This window comes from Schistocerca serialis, chromosome 7 (genome assembly GCF_023864345.2).
Source record: "Schistocerca serialis cubense isolate TAMUIC-IGC-003099 chromosome 7, iqSchSeri2.2, whole genome shotgun sequence".
Taxonomy (NCBI): domain Eukaryota; kingdom Metazoa; phylum Arthropoda; class Insecta; order Orthoptera; family Acrididae; genus Schistocerca; species Schistocerca serialis.
In genome coordinates, this window is record NC_064644.1 from 599,447,872 (window position 1) to 599,472,853 (window position 24,982).

At 45.0% G+C, this 24,982-nt stretch overlaps 1 protein-coding gene across 3 annotated transcripts in view; it reads right to left on the bottom strand.

The window, feature by feature from the left end:
• Positions 1-24,982, bottom strand: part of LOC126412343 (GRAM domain-containing protein 2A-like) — a 669,092-nt gene that overhangs the window by 138,581 nt on the left and 505,529 nt on the right. For all 3 annotated transcript variants that reach the window (XM_050081893.1, XM_050081895.1, XM_050081894.1), the window contains one exon: positions 12,969-13,139. In XM_050081893.1, the coding sequence (XP_049937850.1) occupies positions 12,969-13,139 (171 nt within the window). The remainder of the gene's footprint in view (positions 1-12,968; positions 13,140-24,982) is intronic.

Below are 24,982 nucleotides of genomic sequence, written 5' to 3' on the forward strand. Positions count from 1 at the left end.
CATACCTCGTGTTTTGTATAATGGCAGTGAACTTACGGATCTGCACTGTGTTTGTCAGTTCTTTCTATAACACGATTTTCTTTTTAATTGCATTCCCATCAAATTATTTTGAAGTTTTCCTCACCTTTCAGTGTCTTACTGTGGGCAGGTCAGTTGAACGCGAGGGCTACAATCCACTCCGGATATTTTAATATTCGTTCCTGCACGCCATTTTTCTCCATAAATTCAACAAGGGCGAGTTCTACATAAAAATATCGTGCAGCATGCACCTTGACTCAACCAACATATTTTTAGTATTACATAAAGTCTCTATAAACTTCGTTCAGTTCTATCGAAAGCTATTGCAACTGGCAATGGAATGATTCGTGCAACTATAGAAATTTTAATATTCTAACACTGATTTGCATGCATGCAAATTTAGCACAACTTGCTTCTTGACACGATGCCAATGAATCCCGCATGTTTATCGTTGTATTTCTGTGTAAACTAAATCTTTAAATTCTTTCTGCACGATACTGTAATATATCGTTCCACAACAAATTGCAGCTCTCGTTGCTTGTGCGACTGCATAATACAGAGGGTGATCAAAAACAGTCTGAAAAGCTCGTAAGGATGTGCAGAGTAGGTTGAGCTGGTAGTTGTTAAGAAAAAAAATGGATACGTTGCACCGTTTCCCAGTTAGGCAGCACTGAAGTTAGCCAGTGAGGCCGTAGCGTGCGCAAATTCAAGCGGCCGGACAGGGATGGTGTCGCCAACGTGTTCTTCGTTTGATTTCGTAAAGCTGAACACGAGAGCAATACAAGAATTGGATGTGGGTAGTAAGGATCGAACTCAAACGAAAGGCCGAGCACACGCGTGCGCTATCCTCTACGCTATAACAACAACTGACACTAACTGTGCCTGATTAAGCGCGTGCAACGGCCTGACAGGCTAACACCGACGCCAGTTATCTCTGAAACGACACAACGTAGGGTTGGTTGGTTTGGGGGAGACGGGACCGAACAGCGCGGTCATTCGTCCAATCGGATTAGGGATGGAAGTCGGCCGTGCCCTGTTAAAGGAACCATCCCGGCATTTGTCTGAAGCGATTTAGGGAAGTCACAGAAAACCTAAATCAGGATGGCCGGACGTAGGGTTTGAACCGTCGTCCTTCCGTATGCGAGTCCAGTTTGCTAACCGCTGCTCCACCTCGCTCGGTCGCAACGTATGGAATTTTTTAACAATTCTTTCTGAGCGTAACCTAACCTGTGACACCATTATAACTCTTTCTAACTACCTCGTATACTCAAAATTCGCATCGTCTCTTCTGTTATTCCAGTTCTTTTCTTGTGACGACAGATCGCGAGATTCCCTCTTTTCGTGCAAAAAGCTACTGGATTTGTGAACGTCCTTCATACCATGAACAAATAGCGAAGGGTAACCTGCGCTGACACCGCGATTCTACCGAACTGAGAGATCTGTGCCGGCCGAAAAATGTCGCATCGCAATACTAGATGAAATGTCGCGTTCTGCCGAGAACGGCCGAGCAGAGCCGAGAAAGGCCGATCCCTGGCCCTCAATCGGTTCAGAACGCCGTGGCCTGCCAGCTATAAGCGATACACAGCAACCATCACTTTTTATGGCGTTAATTATGCCGAGGGGAAACAGAAGAAATCGAAAGGAGAGAAGCGTGTTCCGTTACAGGTTTGTTCAGTAAGCACGAAAGCGTCACGTAGATGCTCAGGCAACTGAAGCAGCAGAAGTTGCAAGAAATGCGTTCTGCATCACGGTGAGATTTACTGATGAAGTTCCCACAGAGTACAGTCCTAGAAGAGTCAACCAAGATATTACTTCCTCCTTCTCGCAAAAAGATCTTGAAGATAAAATCAGAGATTCGCGCCCACGGCGACTTACCAGCCATTGTTCTTAACGCGAACCACTGGCTACTGGAATAGGAAAAGGGGAAGTGACAGAGCCAGTAGTATACAAATGACCCTTCGCCACGCACCGTAAGGTAGCTGGCAGAGTACAGTTGAAGATGACGCGTTTTGAGGACGTGGTGAATGCTGCTTGCAGCAGTGCTTCAGTGTCCGCCTCGATAGCTGAGTGGTCAGCGCGACGTAATACCATGCTAAGGGGCCCGGATTCGATTCCCAGCTGGGTCGGAGATTTTCTTTGCTCAGAGACTGTGTATGCATTGCGGCAAGGCCTTTGCCTCATTTGTCAGGAGAATAAAAAATGCGTCTCTTTTTCTACGTAACGTATTTGTATCCAAAAAATTGAGAAGCTATTCCGATGGCACCGAACTATGCTGCCCACATCACCACTGGCAAAAACGGGACAGTTTACAAAATAATTTATTAAGAACATTCTAAGAGCTATAACAGGAAACTGACTGGTTTCAAGTGGCAAGAAAATAGTTTTCGTTTCGAGAGTAATTAATACATATGCACTACGTTTTGCTTGTGACACTGCAAATACAGAAATACATTACAGATATTTGAACTAGTACAATTGTAGTCAACTAGAACTGTAGTGAACAATCATTTCTCATATTATTTACTTCTAAACTTCTTTAAAAAAGAGCAAAAATATTCGATGAGAAAGCTCTCTCAGTATTGACTCACCAGTCTTGGGAAAAAATGTCGCGAGGTTTAGTGTAAAACTCCGTGTGTTGTTGAGGAAGAAATGACGATGTCGTGAAAACGTCTTCCTGTTATGCAACTGATAAACATAGATGGTCCCTTAGATGAAGGATGGCATGGCATACGTCTCCTATAGTTTTCCTCTTTTGAATATATTGACAATTTTCCAGTCTGTTTCAGAGTAAGAAATTGTACGTCATCTGTAAAGTCTATGCTTCGCAACTTCACTAACTACGAGTTAAGCTTGATTTTTACTTACGTATTTGTACTCTGTTTTCTTCCTGGTTTGGTAAGATCTGCCACGAATTCGTATCTTATGTTATCTCAGAGTAGCGCATACATCCAGCGTCCTGACTACTTTGCTGCATATATTCCTATCCTATCCTATCCTCCACATCTGCATATAGTACCGTGGAAGTCATTCCCGATTTTCACCGCAGTCCACGCTTCTCATTCATATACTACTATGATCCAAAAGCGCATGCTCAGAAATGTCTTCCTTAAATTAAGTGCTATGTACTCTAGACTTCTTTTAGCGAGGAATGGTGTCTCTTCCCGTACTAGTCTGCTTTTTGTATCATCCTTCCTTCGTCCGTCATGCGTCATTTGTTTCGGAGACAAGAGAATTCGTCCACCTCGCCTACGACGCGACCCAAATTTTAATGTTAAGTACATCGCTAATGTCGCCCCTGCTTTTGTTTACTGCCACCCCATATTTCTACTCAGTAGACTGTTCATCGCATTCATCACCTTTTGTAACATTACCTCATTTTCAAGGGGAACAGAAATGTCCTCAACGAATCTTGTATAGACTTCCTTAATTCTGCTTCTGAACCCCTCTCGTTTCCTTCCTTGTTCTTCGTTGCAGTCATCAGACGATAGGTCACAGACTGCATGTCCGCCTCTCGCTCTTTTTAATCCGAGCACTTTTCTTTAGGTCTTCACTTCTTTTAGTCCCCTTTTGGTACTTGTAAACATTGTGTATTACTTTTATTTTCCTATATATCTATTTTTATGAGGAATTCAAACATTTTACACTATTGTGTTGTCGAATGCCTTCCTTTAGGTCGATAAATCGTATGAAAGTTTGATTTCCGTGAGTACAGCTTGCATTATCAGGCCCAAAGTCTGACTCGTCTCTCCAGAGCCTTACCTATTCTAAAACCATACTGGCCGCCATGGAACAGATCGTCAGTTTTTTTTCCAGTCCTCTGTGCATTGTTCTTGTCTGCAGCTGTAATGTGTGAGTTGTATTAACGGCACAGGTCCAGGGCCAGGGCGCGGCTGTATCTCCTGGACGCCAGAAGAGATTCATTTGGAGTCGCAGCTCTTGCAACGGACCCCGGGACTGCCTCGAAGCGACACTTCACGAGACAACGAGCAACCAAAGAGGTACATCAAAAATTGAAAGCTCCCGCGGGGGTTGCGTCAAGGCGGCCACTGCAACTGCCTCGCTCTCTGTAGAGGGAGGGGAGGGGAGGGGGGGAGGGGAGGGGAGGGGAGGGGAGGGGAGGGGAAGGGAAGGGAAAAGGGGGGAGGGGGAGGCAGGGGAGGGAGGGAGAGAGAGAGAGAGTGGATAAGGTCCACAGAGCACTCGTTAGCTTCGCAAGGAATCTGCTCGGATTCCACTCGTGCCATAAAAACTCTCTCTGGATTCCGCTCACGCCGACTGCGTAAAGCCGCACCAGCTTTCCCCACAGAATACACTCTCATGTAGTCGCCTTGCTCACTCACCGGGTCTCGTCGTACCGACTGCACACGTCGCCCGCGTAACACGAGTGGTAACAAAAGTTTTAATTATCACTTCTAAAAAGTAAAGTTACGTAATTATTTGTTTTCTACTTGTCGTTTCTAGATACTTGTCCATAGTCCAAGTACACACTGAAATGCCCGCCCCGCAGGAGTGTAGCACGCCGCTACAGTAGCGGAAGCAAAGTTGTGCAAACCCATCTGCGCTTTATCAATGAGCTGCACCATTTTGTTTCTGCTACTCTAACGGAGTGCTACGGTACTGTGCGGCGGACATTTCAGTGTGTACTTCGACTACGGGCATGTACTTAGAAACTACAAATAAATAATTACGTAACTTTATTTTTTTGAAGTGATAATTAAAACTTATGATGGACGCAGTAAAATCGTTTTACACTCTCGCGAAAGGATTCTCTGCGTTCACTCAGAAGATTTTTGCGAAAAGAATGGCTCTGAGCACTACGGGACTTAACTGCTGAGGTCATCAGTCCCCTAGAACATAGAACTACTTAAACCTAACTAACCTAAGGACATCACACACATCCATGCACCGAGGCAGGATTCGAACCTGCGACCGTAGCGGTCGCGCGGTTCCAGACTGTAGCGCCTAGAACCGCTCGGCCAGCCAGGCCGGCGCGGAAAGAATGTCGCTTGTCTTCTGAAGACGCACACACAAGATCGCTGTGCATATTTTTTCAAGGAAAAACTAATGGTATGCTGCGGAAAACTCAGGGTAAGGCACAGCCGCGAAAAGAGTAGAGTTCAGATCTGTGTTATGCATCACGGTCCATTCATATTTGCCATGTTGTTGGCGGAGAGTGTAAGTGAGCTCACTAAATTTGTCTACAGAAGTTATCAATCAATAGTCGCACGTATTGTTTACTGGCTTAACCGAGTTCCATACTTTAGTCATTTTTAATAGCCTTGATCTTTAGCAATGGCTGCATCAGAACGTAATAGGCGTCGAAATCGGCTGAGTTCCCCGCTATGAGCAGCAGTCAAATGAAACCTGAACACCCACCACAACGGAACCACGGAATGGTTCCATTCACCCCAAGTAGTCGCCAAACACGGCAAGACATTCGAACCACTGGGAGACGAGAGGATGAATTCCTGTTTCGTAGAACACAGTTGGTCGCTGACATACGAACAACTGCACACTCTCTTGCATGTCCTGATTCGACTGAAACAGACGCGACGCGTGTCTTTGTACAAGTCGCCAAAGATCAGAAAATCACAAGGTCAAAGTGCCAGGCTGTATGGAGCACATGTTGCAATGTTTTCCAACCCAATCGCTCAAGCGCGGCCTTTGTCCGGTTGGCACTGTGAGGGCACTTATTGTGTAACCAGACGATTCCGTCAGACAGCCGAGGGCACTTGGCAAAGCGAAAACTAGAAACATCTCACGTCTCCCCCACCAAAGAAACCCGAAGCTGTTCACACGAGTTCCGGCAAGATAGTGCTGACCACCTCCATTGACTGCCGGCGCTCTCTGCTCATCGAGTCCATCGAGCGTGGAACCACAATGAATACGCGGCGCTATGAAGGTGGTGGTGGTGGTTAGTGTTTAACGTCCCGTCGACAACGAGGTCATTAGAGACGGAGCGCAAGCTCGGGAAATGGAAGGATTGGGAAGGAAATCGGCCGTGCCCTTTCAAAGGAACCATCCCGGCATTTGCCTGAAACGATTTTAGGGAAATCACGGAAAACCTAAATCAGGATGGCCGGAGACGGGATTGAACCGTCGTCCTCCCGAATGCGAGTCCAGTGTGCTAACCACTGCGCCACCTCGCTCGGTACGGCGCTATGAAGACAATCTGCAGAAACTGCGATGCTCCATCATGTCAGAATGCCCAGGAATGCTGTCGGACAATTATCTCGTTGACCGTAATGCCCGCCGTCCACAGTGGCAATCGAACGAAGGCTACGGTTCAGCGATTTGGATGGGAAGTTCTAAAAGATCCTCTGAACAGCGTGGGTCTTTCACCGGGTGATTTTCTCCTCTTTGGCGACCTGAAGAAAGACATGCGCGGACGTCTGTTTCAATAGGACGAGGAAGTGTGGATGCAGTTGATCTATCAGCGGCTGACTGCTTTCTCCGAGAAAGGAAATGATAGTCTCCTCTTGCAGTCAGATAAATGTGTTAACGTGCGTGGCGATTACATTTGAATGGAACCATTCCACGGTCCGTTTGTGGCAGAAGTTTGGTTCCATTTGTATACCCCCTACAGAGCCCTCAGTTCGGACTGCGTTGGTCATTGGCTAAGAGCTATTGAAAATGACTGAAGCGTCAAACCAGATCAACCAATAAACGATATTTGTGTGAAGACTGCCTCATTATCTCCGTAGCAGTATCCCGGTCTGGGGTCTTCGACAGTCGCCAGCCGTGTTGTAGCGGTTTCTGCGCAGCACCCTCGCCAACCTCGCAGCTGGCGTCTCCAGGAGCGCCGTGCCGGGAACAAAGGCCCGCCGGCGCCGGTGGGCCCTCAGCCGGGGCTGACGCAGCAGCGCGCTCTGCAGAGGTCGCCCACGCCGTCTGCCGTCCTTACCACGGGAGGCTGCAGCCACTACAAGTATACTCCACTGCTAGCGCAACTGCTCCTTTCTCTTCTGTCACACTTCTCAAACACAGCCCACCTCCTCGCTTTTCTCCACTGGCTACGTAATTACGGCATTTTTACTGCACCTCTACCTTGCTGAAGACTGTTTGCTATGCATCTGAAACCGTACACCGCTGGGCTGTCTTTCGCAAAGTTCTCACAGCTTTTTCGTCATTTCTTTCCCCCTCAACCTCGTGAATCGGAGCTGAAAAAATTTGTTTCTCTCTTCCTATTCTCTGTAGTTTTTATGGTACTTGCGCGAAGTTATAAGTAGCCTGGAGGTCCAGACTTGTTTGAGAACGTGTAATTGATATTGGTGATCTAATAACTTTGTTAATAGCATTTCAATTAAAGAAATTGATGTTAGTAACACCGAGCGTCACGCACCCTTGCAAAAAATTGATACAGAAAAAACTAAGTATTTACTGGCAGCGCACACTCCGCTGCAAAGTGAAAATCTCATTCTGGAAACATACCCCAGGCTGTGGCTAAGCCATGTCTCCGCAATATCCTTTCTTTCAGGAGTGCTAGTTCTGCAAGGTTCGCAGGAGTGCTTCTGTAAAGTTTGGAAGGTAGGAGACGAGGTACTGGCAGAAGTAAAGCTGTGAGGACGGGGCGTGAGTCATGCTTGAGTAGCTCAGATGGTAGAGCACTTGCCCGCGAAAGGCAAAGGTCCCGAGTTCGAGTCTCGGCCCGGCACACAGTTTTAATCTGACAGGAAGTTTCTTAATTATTTACTGTTTATTCAAAACTGAAAAATTTATGGAAGCAATAAAATAGCTAACTGGGTAGCTAACTGGGTAGCTTTTCGAAAAAGAACTATGGGACACAGAATAATGTATTTGAAGATACGGAACTATTTTATTGTGGTGTGCTTGTTTGTGGAATGAAACTTACGAAGGATCATCAAGTATATTTTATGTTAATGCAGCATGGACGTAGATGTCGTTATACGTATTATGGTCATTGGAAAGGTACATGCAAACCTTTGCGGTATAATTATTCATGCAGAGTCTCCGGAAACAACGAAAAAGACCTAGGAAATGGCCTCATGAGTAGTGACATCTCCTACTCAACGTTAAAAATGATTTGTTTGTATATGAATTGCAAGAGAAAAGGAAAACTTCGGCGTACTATACTCTGGAATTTATACAAAGGTACATGATATGACGGGGAGGGGGAGGGAGGGAGCGTATCATTGCGCGCTGTATCATGCATATCTGAAGGAACAGAGACTACAGCGGCTACAGACGTCGCGAAACACAGAAAATGTATTCACAATTGCGAATATGAACCACCATCCACTGTATATTTGAACGACGACAGTAAAAGTTTGTGCAGGTCCACTACTCTGACGAGCATTTTGTGCTTTGTGGCGGTCTCGTTAAACGCTTCGGCTATCCCAACACGACTTACGGCCACACGAAAACTTCTGTATGTCGTCGTCCATGTGTAATATGTGTGCTCGTACATCCCATTAATGTTATTCCCGCACAGGGAAGACGTTTTGTTTTGAAGTCGCAGGCCTGGTATCGTCCTGTAAGTACGAAATTGCAGTGAAGAAGTACAGTCCAGTATTCCTTCGCACATGCATGCATGGCTCATACCAGCTCACATGCATGCATGGCTCATATCAGCTCACATGCATGCATGGCTCATATCAGCAACTGCGAAAACATTTCATGTCCTTCACAGCAGCTGCAGTCGCCGCAGTGCCTGTTCCTTCAGACACGCGCGCATGTCCGAACGAACATTGCACCGTACTGCACTTATTAATAACAAGTCTCTGCTACTTCGCATTTATTCGCCAATACCACGCCCTTGATTGTTTGTTACCCTTCCTAGACGGTACCGTACCTAACGTACGGGTGCAGGTTGTGACACACGGACGACAACATATGAAGGTCTGAGGCTATCGGTGATTTGTGCACGGATGAGTGCCGAAGCCGTTAAGGCAACTTCTCGCGTAGAGAGGGAAATCGAGGTTCAATTCCCGGTCCGGCACAAATATATTGACGTCATCCGAATGCAGTTCGTGCAGTTGCGAATACATTCCCGAAACGAGATGTTGCTGCTAGTTTCCAAGTGAACTGTGAGCAGGAAACTGCATGCAGTGGACATCTGGAGTCGAATGCATTGCAGTGCGCCAATGCTGACAGCAACACACTGATGTTCAAAAAACACAAACTGGTCAGCAGCTGACTGGCGTACAGTGTGGTTCGACGAATCGCGATTTTCGCTCCTTTTCGAATGATGCAAAGCGCCGAGCGCATCGGAGGCCTGGTGAGCTTTAATCCGCAGTGTATGGCGGATTCACTTCCTTCCATGGATACATGTTTTTGTGTCATGAGTGGAGGCCCACCCATCCAAGTAACCGCGAGTATGACCAAAGATGATTATTTCAACATTATCGGTGACAATGTACTGCCGTTTATTCTACGTCTTCACGATGAGCATGGTTTGGACACTTCCGTCTTTGAAGATGACGACTCGTCAACAGGGCTTCACATGAACCTTCCTGGTTTGTGGAACACTCAGCGACTCTACGGCACATCGACTGGCCCGCTACATCATCTGGTATTAATGACAAAGAAAATGACTCCGACTATTTGGAACACCGATTACACGTAACAATCGACGTCACTACACGAAAGCTCTACGGGATTTGATCGTCAATGAGCGGCTTCAGGTGGCTATGGCATAACTGAAGGAACTTCCGGAATCTTCCTTGCCGAACTGAGGGCACTATCAAAGTTATACGTCGAATACAGTACTACCGCCACTTCTGCTTGTGATTGCTGAGCCTCTCGTAAACTCTCGGACTGAGTGAACCGATCTAGCAGCAGGCCAATGACTGACAGATCTGTTCCCTCAACGTAGTAACTTCCGCCAACGCTCGTATTACCTCGGAAAAATATATTCTTCATTGATCTCGCGTAAGAAAAAAATAAAAAAGATAACGGGTCGTACAGAGGCATACAGGCAATCATTTTTCAATCACTCCGCATGAGAGTTCGTTTACCGGGATTACGAGTTGCAGCCTGACGGTTTTGTTGACTAAATTTGCGAATGACGTATCTCGCTGAAGAGTGTTATTTTCTTATGAATTTGCAGACAGGTTGAATGTGCTTTTAAGGTATAAGGGAAAATCCTCAGTATGTGTTAACAGAGGTCCGCAGCTCGTGGTCGTGCGGTAGCGTTCACGCTTCCCGCGCCCGGGTTCCCGGGTTCGATTCCCGGCGGGGTCAGGGATTTTCTCTGCCTCGTGATGACTGGGTGTTGTGTGATGTCCTTAGGTTAGTTAGGTTTAAATAGTTCTAAGTTCTAGGGGACTAATGACCATAGATGTTAAGTCCCATAGTGCTCAGAGCCATGTGTTAGAGACATTTTATAGATGGGCTGGGGATACCAGTACAATACTTATTCCCATCATAATGGATACGTCAATGGAAATTCTTATTTGGGCATGTTGCATACGTAGTTAATACTTCAATTCGAAGACGAGAGACTATTGGTCAATGTGTGATTATGGCAGGACAGAGCTCCGGCACGCTTTGTTACTCAGGTGCGAGTCTTCCTTGGTGGTTCAGCATCTCCATCCCCATTGAAACGACCACCACCCAGACTGGACCCTAACAGGCAAGACAGCTCTTTGTGGAAAATAATCAAGTCCTACGCGACTCGATGGCAGAAGAAGACTAATGAACTACATTTTTTAAATATTCCGAGCTATTACGCCGTCGTCGCACTAAGTGCTTGGAGAAAGCCAACAGTTCATCTCTATCTGCGGAGGACATTTCCCTGGGATGGGCTACAGCTTCTATGACTATCCGATTCGCGCGCTGCTTCACTACTGATTTCAGCAGAAGTTTATTCCCGTCTGCTCACACACAAAGGGGTGACATCATATGTTTTCAAAATGCTTGCGCAATTGCACGGGACAAACGGATCCATCAGCTGTTGCAGAACACACTTTGCAGTTACGAGACTATTAGATTATATTTCACTAGGCTTATGTCGTGATAGCCACGAGCTGATACTATGACGGGCTATACGCAGAGGTTACTGAAACAGTTAAACACAGCAACAGTTTTAAGGGGAAGGAGGAGGCTGCGAATGTGAAGGGGATCTGGACTCCTGTGCGGTGCGAAAGGAACAGCGGAAGAAAACAGTCGATAGCGACCAATTACATTCGAGTTAACGCTGACTGTAGTCAGAAGCGAGCTACGGTGTTAAGAGGGATTCTTAGAAGCTACGAACCCCCTTAAAGATGTACCTTCCACATGGAACGAAACGTTGACGTTCTCGAAGAAATTAATCTGACCACGTCATAACAGCCGGCCGAATGCGGAATTTGTTTTGGGACATCGTGGAATATAGCGTAGTCAGATTAATTTCTTCGAGAACAACGTTTCGTCCCATCTGCAAAGGATATCTTCAAGAGGTTTTGTTAAGTTTGGCATTCCCAGTAGTGAAGGTCAGCATTTTAGAACGACGAGGAATTAGGCAAAAGTGTCGAGAAGGCCTTTTGAAGCTTCAGATGTCACACAGAAAATTGTTTTATGATGATTCACGGACAGATAATATGGGTACATAGTTTTTAGATCTAAGTAAATACTCCAATATACTGTTTTAGGTGGACATCTCTGGCGCACCATACAGTGGCTAGCGGAGAACGTATGAGAGGCGTTCAGTAAGTAATGCAATCCATTTTTCCCCTCAGCCGATTTCGGTTGAAAAAAATGCGGAATATGTTGTGGGATTTCGCGGAACATTCCGGCTTCAGTTCCTATACTTTCATGGAGTTCCGGTACGCGGCGGCACTATACGTAGCCTCGAAAATGGCGTCTGCAACGGAGGTGCATTCCAAGCAGACAGCTGTTACCGACTTTCTTCAGGCGTAAGAACAGAACATCGCAGATATTCATAGGCGCTTGCAGAGTGTTTACGGAGACCTGGCAGTGAACAAAGGCACGGTGAGTCTTCGGGCGAGGCGTCTGTATCATCGTAACAAGGGTGCGCAAACCTGCCAGATCTGCCGCATGTCGGCCGACCGCACACGGCTGTGACTCTCGCAATGTTGGAACGTGCGGGTACTCTCACTCGAGGTGATCGGCGGATCACTCAAACAGCTCGCTGCACAACTGGACTTCTCTGTTGGTAGTGCTGAGACACTCCTCCAGCAGCTGGGGAACTCAAAGGTGTGCCCCCGCTGGGGTTCTCACCGCTTAGCATAAGACCACGAAGGACACTCTGTGCGGAATTTCTTGCGCGTTACGAGCCTGATCGTGACAATTTGTTGAACATAGGCACAGGCTGTGAAAGTTTGGTTCGTAACTTCCAACTGGAAAGAAATCGGCATTCCAGGAAGTGGTGCCACATCACCTCTCCTCCAAAGGAAAAGGTCGAAGCTGTACGCTCAGCTGGTAAAGCCATGGAGACGGTCTCTGGTATTCTAGAGGGGTTATCCTGTTTGGTGTCCTCTCTCACTGTGCAGCGATCAACTCTGAAGTGTATTGTGCTACCCTCAGGAAACTGAAGAAACGACTTCAGCGTGTTCGTCGCCACGAAAACGCAAACAAACTTCTCCATGATAACAGGATGTCTCGTACATGTCTGCTCACCCGAGAGGCGCTCACAGAACTTCAACGGACTGTTCTTCCTCATCCACCCTACAGGTCGGACCTCGCATCTTTCGACTTCCGTCTGTTTAGCTCAATGAAGGATGCACTCCGCATGAAACAGTGCGTGGACGACGGGGAGGTTATTGATGCAGCAAGACGTCGACCAGTCAAATGGTACCGAGAGGGCATGCAGACCTACCCAGTAAGAGTGCGTAAGGCCGTCACACTGGACGGAGATTATGCTGAAAAATATGTTTCTGTAGCCAAAAAGTGGGGAATAGCACGGTGGAGTGGAATCCAGAATAAAACCAGCCTGCTTTCAGAAAACCGTGTTTCGCACCACTTGTTGAACGCCCCCGCAGAGCACGCACCTGTCATGGCGGGTGAAGGAGTGTCCGTGGCTGGGCGTGCGCGGCGAGGGCAGGTCGCGGTCGCAGGTTGTGGACGCGGCTGGCGCCAGCCGCTCCCTGTCGCGGTCTCGGTCGCCGTGCGGCGTGCACGGCGCGGACTTGGCCACCTGCTGCCCGCTGCAGCCAGACGACCTGCAACACGTCACAGCCGCTGCCGTCAACCCGTCGCCTCGTCCTCTTACAGCTTACGCTCGCGAGTGCGAGATCGCAAGTTCAGTAATGTTCATTTGGAGATGTTGTGCTAACAACTTGAAGGAAAAATAATAACTGCTAATAACTCACCACGAGCATCAGGACGACGACAGAAAATGAGGGTCCGGTAGGTGCACGAAGGAACCTCCTATGGGATCTACGTATTACACTTCACATCGTCGCCATCCGAGAGATGTTCGAAACAAACCATTAACTTGCACTGTGAAAAATGGCGCGCCACAGTTATCACAAAGATTCTCGCACCATCAAGAGCGAAGGCGAACTCCTCGAGAGTTAGGAACTGTGCAGGAGTTTCAGTTAGATATCCACTCAACGAGTGCATGTAGAATCATATTTGTGTAACGGGGTGATAAGAATTCACGGAATGTGATGGCGTGCAACCGAACTCTAAATATTGATGACCCTCCGCACATCCATGAATCAGTGCCTGTCACTTGGTCTTGCACGTGAAGAAGCACTTTGCCGGTCAGAGCTATGACGAAGGTACCGTTGTCGCTACGTCAGTAGGTGAATAGTTAAAAAAACAGGTCGTAAATCTCTATGAAGATTTCGGAAGCTGGTCATACGATACAATAAGTGCACTGCTACAGGTGGAAACTATGTCAAAATGTAAGGTAAGGTCCAGGATTTCAAGCAAACATAAGGTGGTTGTGAATTTCTTTTTTGTTTCACGCCGAAGGAAAGGAAATAGCAACACCAAAAATAATTCCCTAGAGAGTAATGAAATTTCGGGAATAGATTTGTCTAGGTAACATACTTAAGAGATTAACATTGCAAGATCACAGTTTAACAAAAGCGCGAGATAAGGCATTGCAGCCGCACGGGATTAGCCAAGCGGTCTTGGGCGCTGCAGTCATGGACTGTGCGGCTAGTCCCGGCGGAGGTTCGAGTCCTCCAGTCTGTCGTGGAGCTTATCCTGAAACTGGCTGTCCTTCAAGACGTAGCTGCAAATAATGGAATAATATGTTTTACAGGCGAGGAAAAAAACAGCCAGAGACTGAATTATTCCAATTCTTCCAGGTGCTATGACTGCAATGTCAACCACTTTTCATGAGAGATAATTTGCTGTAAAGGAGTGTGATCTTTATACGCAGATCACGAATCGAGCGATAGCAAGTTTTTTGACCAGCTATTGTCCAAAAGGAGTGCTCATACCGTAGTACTTTTTCTCTTATGCCTATTTTTCCAGTCTTGCTTGCTGTGACGTAAGTATTCCCAAATGACCTTGTAAAATCAAGTAAACGAGAAACGATCGTAGGGGGCAGAGCACCTCCAACTTCTCGCAGCACAGTAAATAACTTTCCAGCAAATTTATCATCCATGTTAGCAGTCGGAATAATTTTATTCGAATCTGTTCAGGCACTGATGTTAGATGAAACTGATACAACTCTCTTGGTACTTCTAATTTCCAGGTTTTCATTCATATCTCTCTTCAAATCTCGAGTCGTTGGAGACGAAAACAAATTCCTTGCTCAACGATGGGAATTTTTTTTTATCTCATCTACAAATTTTCGGGCCGATTCCGCAATTTACTGCGCATCGTCAAGTTGACGCTTTGTTTGAAATTTCGTTATCTTACTTCTGTAGCATTGTTTGAAGTTATGCAACTATCCATTGCTTTCCTTGGAATCACTAATCCATGTCGCGTGTAATTTGATATGCATAACGTAACAGGGCAATATCATGCACATTCTGCATATTGTTTTGAGAATTCTTGAAACGCACGAACAGTAGTTTTTCGTACCAACACGCCTGTCCTCCCTTCAATATCCGTAATTTTTCCACATGCACTACACGGTCATATTGCTGCGGACTTATTCCAAATCTGATCATAAAAATTGTTATTTCACTATGCTGCAGATGATCTTCCATACGCTCATTCTCTTTAGTAACCGCTCCTTGGGCAAGTGTCTTTTTACTACGTTTCATTGGATACAGAATTTGTGGCTACCTGACTAACAAAGATGATGAACTACATAGCTCGACACCTATTTCAATACCACTTTCACATGTTAAGCAAGTACTGTCATATTTCCCATGTAAATTGTCCCGACAGTCAAGCATATAAGACACGATACATTCTAGTGATTCACCTTGCAGAAACGCTGAATTTCATCTGTCCCTTCTTTCTCACTCTGCGAAATTCCTTGGGTGCCTTTCTGAAGAAATGTCAACTGCGGCAACTACTGTTTTAGATATAATTCAATGTTTGCTTTGTTTATCATTGCCATTGCTCTGCTTTGTACCAACACCACCACCACTGTAGCACTGTTGCGAGTCGACTGAGCAGTGCAGCTACACTCCACAGCCTCATGCTGCGCTCAATATTGGATACCTCCAGTCTTGCCCCCTCTTACATTAGCAGCCAATATTATGGTAGACAATATGTGCAGCGTCGAATGCTGTAAACATCATTGGCCTTTTGCCACCTCACATTCAGGGGGTCCCCTGTGAGTGTAACCGAATGTTTACGACATTTCTTTCTTTAAATATTGTTTTAATATATTAGTTTAGTTTGAGAAGTGGTCAAACTGACTCAAATGATGTCTGTAGAACGTAAGAGCGATGTATTTTTGGTGGGGACGGCCTTCAGCCAATGGAAAAGCAGGCAGTAATGGAACACTGCGGCAGTCAAGTGGAGACTCGGAACTTTTGGACTGAAGAGCTCAAGGGGGCAATTCTGGGCACTTTTATGCGAGTTCTGGAAGGAGACGAACCTGCCTGTGGCAACAAGTGATATTCGATTGTGGAAGTGTGTGATTCTGGGCGGTGGACCGCCGATATCATAAACTTCCGAAGGGACATTATGTTTCGAGAAGTCTGAATGTGCTCCAGAATAGGGCAAACTATTTCCAATTGTATTACGAAATTCAGGATAGAGTATGAGTTACTATTATTTGTACGCAGTGTGATAATTTGTAAATCTTCATGTTGAACTCTGAAGTTTTTTGAGCTGGTAAATATTTCGTGTATTGTGATTACGAAATGGATGTAGTTTTGGTATTTCTTTGATTAAGACGGGAATTTTGTTTTTCGTATTTCAGCGTACTTTATTAACTCGCAATTCTAACCAGTGCATAGACTATTTGACTCCAGGATCACAGCAACTCATTCCACAACAATCATATTTTTGTCCTTGTGCTTTATTGAGAGTAACCACAAGAAAAAGAGTGAATAGCCAACTAAAGCGTAGCATTCTACAAATCGGAGCGTTCGAATGTCAGAAGTTGAATGTGGTAGGAAAGCTAGAACATCTGAAAAGTGATGTAAAAAGACTGTCTATTTACAGTAGGTGTAACTGAAGTGGAAAGAAGATAAGGGTTAATATTTCGAAGAATGAAGGATAACAGCAGCAGCAGGAAATTGTGTAATCATAGGAGTCATTATGAACAGCAAAATGGGGCAGGTAGTAAGTTACTGTGAGCAGTTCCAAGACGGGAATGTTCTCATCAGAACTGACAGCAAACAAACGCCAAAACCCGTAGTTTACGTATACATCACAATCATAGGTATACATCCACGAGCAGAAGATGTACACATAAAGATGATTATTAATAATCACGGGGATTTGAGTGCGGTAGTAGGAGAAGGAATATAAGAAAGTTACGGAAGAATATCGGCTTGGTTGTAGGGACAAGAGACGAGAAAGGCTAATTGAGTTCTGCAATAGATTTCATTTGGTAACAGCGAACATATTGTTCAGATATCAGGAGAGAAGGATTTATACATGGAAAAGATCTGGAGATTAGGAAATTGCAGCTGGATTACATCAAGGTCAGTCAAACTTCGAAATCAGTTACTGGACTGCAAGGCGCACCCAGAAACAGACAGACTCGAATCACAATTCAGTAATGATGACGATTATACACAAGCTGAACTGAATCTTTCGGAAGAATCAAGATGGAAACAAGTGGTCTACTGAATTACTGAGAAATGATGAGATGCTTTTGAAATTCTCGAAGACTGTAGATATTGCGATAATCATTACCAGAGTAGGCAGTTCAGTTGAAGAGGAATGGAAATCTCTAAGAAAGGTAATCACAGAAAATGGATCGACAACTATAGTTACACGCAAGGTAACTGAACAAAACCTTGGGCAAATGCAGGAGTACATCAACTGATCGACTAAATAAGGAAGCACTGAAACGTTCCGGCAGAAATGCGAATGCAACTATATTCAAAACTTGAGAATGAAATAAATAGTAAGTGCAGGTTGCCAAGGCGAAAAGGTTGCAGGAAAAATGAAGGAATAGAAAGATAAATAGTCGTAGGAAGGGCATATTCAGCAGATATAAAATCACTGGCCCAAGTGATAATTAAGTGAATGCTGAAGCTGGTATGTAGAATATATGAGACTGGAGACATACCATTAGACTTTCGGAAAAATATTCGCACAAACCCGTGCTGTACGGAATTTCACAGCAATGTATGGCAGTGAATCACGGACAGTGAGAAAACCGGTAGGGAATCGAAGCGTTAGAGATATGGCGGCACAGAATGACGTTGTGAATTACTTTGAGCGATAGAATAAGGTTGGCAGAGGTTCTACGCAGTATCGACAAGAGAAACACTGACAAAAAGCTGGAAGAGGACGATGCAACATCCGTCAAGGCATCACGGAATAACTTTCATGTTACGAGAGGGAGCCATAAAGTGTAGAAACTTCGGGGAAAGACATCGATTACAGTACATCCAGCATATAATTTAGGTGCAAATGGCTCTAACCATTATGGCACTTAACATCTGAGGTCATCAGTTCCTAGACCTGGAACTACTTGAACCTAACTAACCTGAGGACATCACACACATCCATGCCCGAGGCAGGATTCGAACCTGCGACCGTAATGGTCGCGCGGTTCCTGACTGAAGCGCCTAGAACAGCTCGGCCACAACGGCCGGTTATAATTTAGGAGACACGGTGCAGCTGCTATGGTGAGATGAAGAGGTTGACAAGGCAGGAACGCGTGGTGGGTCACATCAAACCAGTCAGGTCAGTGATCACTCAAACTGTACGCTGATCTTATTAGAAATTTGAAGATGAAAAATTAGTTAGAATGAGTTGAACTCGTGGTATGAATACTAACGTATCTTTACCTTTTGGAGTTAGTACTTCCGCTTCCATGGTGTTTTACAAGTTTTTTACGTGAACGTACCGGAAACACTGAGGGAATTAACTGATGTTCACGCTTTAGTCTTGGTTCGTCATTGCATCAAATGTATGTGTCTCGGGAATCAGTAAATATTTGCGATGTATTAACGTCCACTAAGAGTACTGCACGTTTCAGTTTATGTTACATAAAACTAATTTCACGTTGTTAAAGCGTAGGTTGATTAGCCTGGTGCACCACATTCTGTGAGTAACCCCACGAAGCACTGATTCCCCAGAGGTGTGTACGCAGCAGAGTGCGCTGGGGTGTCCGGCATATATTTTTCAAGGCACTCTGCATGAAGAGCGACCCTTTGTTCGGAGCCATTGTTCGTCAGTGTCGAGGGAGCGAAGCAAAGTTCTGGCACTCGCTTTGCCTCTCACGCTGTCGGATACATCCGGCTAGAATTACACCTTGCGGAAAATACAGCCAACTCAAGACAGTTTCTTGTTGCTTGGCTAGAAAACTTGAGCAGGAGTCAGTTCCCCAGACACCATGTTAGGCAATATCTAGGTTCAGAAGTTAATGTTCAGCATTCAGTTGCAAAAATGTAGCAAATCAGTTTACTCTTTACGCACAACTGGCAAACGAGACCCGAAATACTTAGGATCATGCCTGATAGAATTCTCGTTTGAACATCACCGAACTAACAATACCAATACCAGCAGAATTAGAGTCTCGGACGCGGGGGAGGAGGGAATTACTTCGTTAAACGACCTTTATCATGTCACATGTCTAGTAGTAGTAATATTAGTGATAATAATAATAATAAAAATACACAAAGCAACCACTCATATAAATACATCGGCTACACCATTGCAATTTCATAACCACTTCTACAACCCTTTAGATCACATAACATCAACAGATACAAAGAAAGTAAATTGGAAAAAGAAAACACTACATGGCAAGCACCCATATCATGTAACACAGCAACACATCGATCAAGACGCATCCAACACATGGTTAAGAAAAGGCAATATATACAGTGAGACGTAAGGATTCATGATTGCAATACAGGATCAAACAATAAACACCAGATATTACAGCAAGCATATTATTAAAATCCCAATACCACAACAGATAAATGCAGACTTTGCAAGCAACAAATAGAAACAGTAGATCACATCACAAGCGGATGTACAATACTATCAAACACGGAATCCCCCAGCAGACATGACAATGTAACAAAAATAATACATCAACAGCTTGCCTTACAACATAAACTTATAAAACAACACTTTCCCACATACAGGTATGCACCACAAAATGTACTGGAGAATGATGAATACAAATTATACTGGAACAGAACCATTATAACAGATAAAACACCACCACATAACAAACCTGACATCATACTCACTAATAAAAAGAAGAAATTAACACAACTAATTGAAATATCCATACCCAATACAACAAATATACAAAAGAAAACAGGAGAAAAAATTGAAAAATACATCCAACTGGCTGAGGAAGTCAAGGACATGTGGCATCAGGATAAAGTTGACATTACACCAATTATACTTTCAACTACAGGAGTCATATCACACAATATCCACCAGTACATCAACGCAATACAGCTACATCCAAACGTATATATACAACTACAGAAATCTGTAATTATTGATACATGTTCAATTACCCGAAAGTTCGTAAATGCAATGTAACATATACCGTTCAGTTAAAAGGAAGTCGCGCCTGATCAAGGTTCGCGTCACTTTCAGTTTTTTACCAGACATAACGTCTGAGAAAGGAAAGAAACAATAATATGTATAAAAGTTGCTAATCATTTCTTTACGTTGACTCTGATTACAGCACTTTAGTGTAACTTCCGTCGGCAGCTCGTGGTCTAGTGCTTACTTTACTGCCTGTACATCGCTGGTCGAGCCTTCGATTCCCGGCCGTGTGGGGTTGGTTCTTGGCTCGGAAACAGGGTATTTACGCTCTCCTAACAATTTCATCTCATCTTCATCGACCCGCAAGTTATTGGAGTGGCGTCAGCTAGGAAGACTTGTACCAGATGGACAAACAACACCCAAGGGGGCTCCCGCTCACTAATGGCAGACCACAGTTTCGTTCAGCGTAAGTTCCAAGAAGTCACAATTCTCAGAAATGCAGCATTTGAGAAGAACATCTAGCACACAGTTTATTTCGGAAGGAAAATAGGAGCACACTCTCACAGCACTCCCAACACCATAATTTTACGGTTTAAAATCGAAGTACGCTTTCCATTGCCAGTGTTTCTCGTAACGGTGCAACTAGACTCAAGTGTAAACAGACGAAAGCTGGTTCTCTATCCCTACAATCTGGAAAATGTTTCATTTTTTCCTAATGGAGAGATATTTCACGTTCTTTCTTGCCTTATTTCCCGTGGTTTGGTGGTTCTACCTGTGCCTCACGAGCCGTCTCAGATTTGAGATTTGTTGTTGGTCATGGGCAGTCCCTCAGGCAAGAATGAGAAGTACCTTGTGATACACGTAGCTTGTGACTTTCTAGAATTTCTCGCCATTTCTGTGGTATATGGTGTCCATACTAGTTTATTCTCACAAAGTTAGCTGAAAAAATTGGAAAATGGCGAAGATAACGAATTATTTTAGCAAAACGTTTTTGGGGGAATGATTCGCTCCCATGACACACACTCTTCCCGTCTTTGGACCCGCTCCTAGCCTCCAAACTGAAAACTGGAAATAACATCACAAAAAAAAACTACGCGCCGCTTCGTGTGTTTCTGCTCAACATCCAGTTGTGAGGATCTCCAAGACTTAAATACGATTGTCAAGAAAACATGATCGCTCCAATTAATTTCGTATCAATAATCCAAAAGCACTTAAATTGTTTTCATAAATTTCGTGAGAAAGAGCACAAAAATTGCTGCTATTCTAACACCGTCAGAAGGTTGGTTGGTTAGGGGTTAAGGGACTGAACAACGATGTCACTACTCCCTAGGTCGAGAGGTAGTTCGTCTGAAGTTGGTGACGTCTGCTAGAAATTTGAATCAATCATCAGAGTACGCAGGAGTAGTAAAATCGAGGCACTGAAAGCAATACTGATGTGAGAGCTGAGAAATAATTCAAGGGGATGTGGAAGGCACGTAGGGCATGGAGCAGGGAGCAAGCGAGCGGTCTGGCTGGCCTGACCTGTGGCAACACAAGGCCCGTCCCCGCGGCCGTCCAGCCGACAACACGGTTACGGGCAAAGGCAGTTGCCGTGTAAAGAAAGATTTATAGCGGCTAGATTCGTAATAGTAAAAGTGAGAAGGCTAAAAACGTAAGACACATTGGTTTGACAGACAAAAAAAGAAGATCGACACAAATCAAATACTCATGGTAGCAGAGGGGGGAGGGGGGGGGGGGGGGGGAGAAAGAGGCAGGTGAGTGCACCGCGGTGCTCTGCACGCAGCGATCTTTTCCAGAAGATGACGGGAATCACAGTCACTGTAACGTCACGCCGTTTCGACAGACTGATTGCGCTGGAAACTCGAGAGCTTTGTATTAGTAATATTCTGATGTCTAACATCTCCAGCGGATCAACAGCGATTTGGTTGCTGAAAAACCTATTCTATCGTCATGTAAATATTACCTCAACTTTGACATCTAGTGAAGGAATGTTACATTCTCTACAATAAAATCAGCAGCATGATAAGCGTCTGGAGGCTTTATCGGGTCTACCAGTAACGCCCGCCGCCCTCCATCAGTTCTGGTGTCATCCGGATTCTAGTTGGCCAAAGACGTCCTTTGTGAGGATGGACCTTCAACCGAGCAAGTACTAGACAATACGCTGATGTCACCAGATAAGTGTCACTGAACGTGTGTTTGCTGTCTCAAGCAGCTGTACAAGTCGCTTCTCCTCTCTAGAACAGAAGGCGCGTAAAACAAGTAGAAGAGCACATATCACGGAACGGTGGATCACGCATCCACAAACAACACGATACTGTCGCAACAGGCGCTAACCAGCTGCATGAGATAGCTGTTTGCGCTCCGAATCTCTATGACCAGCAGACTGCAACAGCACGGGGATTTTACGCGCAGCGTTTTGTCTGCATTCAGGTTTCCGTCGATGCCAGTGGTAAGCATAGGAGGGAGTCGCGCCAACTGTTCACTTTGGGAGACACGAGAGAGAGACACGAGAGAGAGAGAGAGAGAGAGAGAGAGAGAGAGAGAGAGAGAGAGAGAGAGAGAGAAGGGGGGGGGGGTCTGGGAGTAGATAGGTAGGTGTTTTGGGGGAGTGGGTGTAAGAAATTAAACGGCGCCACGCAGAATGAAGAATTCATCTGACAAACCCTCACTAATTCGGACTTCACTGATTTCGAATTCGCGATAATGCCGATTTTTTTTTTTTGTCGTATAGTGAAACGCCGCCTTACTGTGCCGGACATCATTCGCATCGACCTTATTTATCGTAAAATGATGAACGCGTACTCTTCTTTCCCATCCGCATCATTACATACGTTACCCGTAACGCAGTTATGTTAAATTACATTTCCTCGATCGCGTAAAGATGTATCGAATTGTCGCACGGTAGAACACATTTAACAAGATGAGTGATACAAATCGTTAAGTTTAAAAGGTAAAATAAGAGTCTTCAATAAATCGAAGTCAGCGCTTCTATCTAGAGTTTTATCACAGTGTTTGGCATTGCAAAGTCAATGTGAAACATTGCAACAAGACTTTGGACTTTGTGCGAAAAAGACGAACTAGATGGAAAACGAAAACGGGCAACTGGAGAAAATGAATGGCCACAGATGATCCTTTGTACACTTTTTTAAAGCCGATGAAATTATTGCCATGGCAAGGATACGAAGTAGTACCGCCTCCTTAACTTGTACGGATCATATGAGTGCACATCCGGAAGATAATAGCAAATAAATAGTGTACGTACAATTCTTCAGCAAAGCAGCATACAGATTTCCCGTACAATACAGAATTTGATTTCTGAGTAGTATGTATAGCTAACTTGTTTTTGAATATGTTTTTGAATATGTTTTGTAACTTTGATTTGTCTAACTCTATTGTTCACACTGTGATACCATTACATTAATTGTTTTAATGAAGTATGTTGCACAGTATTTCGCGTAACATTATCGTTGATGTAGTTTTTCTGGAACTACTAGGTATACTGTGTTCTATACTCTTATTTATAGTTTCAGATGACTATTTTAGAAAACATTTCTATAATTCAGACTTCGAATAATTCCGGTGGGTATCGCCCCAGTTAATGAAGTTTCACTGCACCGTGTTTATACGGTTCATATTTCTGCTAGCGGGGTAACAGTGGTATTCAAATACTCGGGGGTCTTCGGCCGCGGTAGGTGGCGGACTAGCTAGCAGCGGAGGAGGTCGTGACTACCAGAGACGAGTCGCGACCACTGGCTCGGTTTCAGCCGAGCGTGGCTGCTGAAGGATTACGGCTGCGAGCCTAGTCGGGATGATGCGAGCCACCAGGGGGCAGCGCGGGACGCACATCTCAGGATTCACTCAGTTTACCCGTAATTGGTCGTATGTGTTTCTGTAGAACGCTCCCTGTGGACAAAAGCGAAACTGCCACCAGGTCCTCTATTACAAATAAAAAACAATGTAAATCTTTTCAAACTCAGTTTTGGGAGCAAACTGGAGGTAAGTAAGGCAGCTGTCTGTCCCGTGGCTACCGCAGAGCCCAACTGTCGCCCAGTCAAGTCGTCGTGGCGTTCGACGATTTCGATACACACTAGCCTTACTGTTTCGAATTCAATTTCACCACATGTTTATGTACAATTGCCGCCTCAACAACACTTTATCTTTGGGTATATATTCAACATTGAAAATCTATGCAACGAATAATCACCTATTTCTCACACTTAAAAGCGATAATGACAGTTTACTGTTGGTTAGTTGATTGAGGGGAGAGGACCAAACAGCGAGGTCATCGGTCTCATCGGATTAGGAAAGGAAGTTGGTCGCGCCCTTTCTAAGGAGCGATCCCGGCATTTGCCTGAAGCGATTTGGGGAAATCACGGAAAACCTAAATCAGAATGGCAGGACGCGGGTTTGAACCGTCATCCTCCCGAATACAGTTTATTGTGATGTGATGGTTATCTCAACGAGAAATATTCAGCGACCTTAATTTCAATGCGCTGCCTCAACCAGAATCAGTCTTTCCTTTAAGAGTCCGTAGGTTTTATTTGTAAGACGCTCCTTCGGTTTGTTACTTAAATATGCTAGCATTTCTAAAAGGTAAAGCGCGAGATTTTAACACAGTATCGTGTGAACTCTGATTAATCCATGTCCTAGTGTCAGGCGAAGACTTTCACCTTCAAATAAACTGTCGCCCATCCAGAGGATTTCAAATAATCAGTTTCCAGGTGCTGTAAACTCTGTGTATTTTAGGTAGCTAGGCTCCTGTGAATTCAGAGTGAGCAGAGGTTCCCAGTACAGATGGCCGGCGGAATGAGTCATTCTTAGCTGGTCCTGCTGCTGCGGCAGCAGCAGTCAACCTCACTGAGTGAAAATAGCGCTTTTAATTCCGGCAAACAGCAGGTCTTCCGTGTAAACACACGCTTCGCGGCAGACTGTTTAAACAGTGCGGCCTGCACCGGGCTGGACTGGAAGCAAACTCCAGAACGGGCAGTACGGGGGGCTC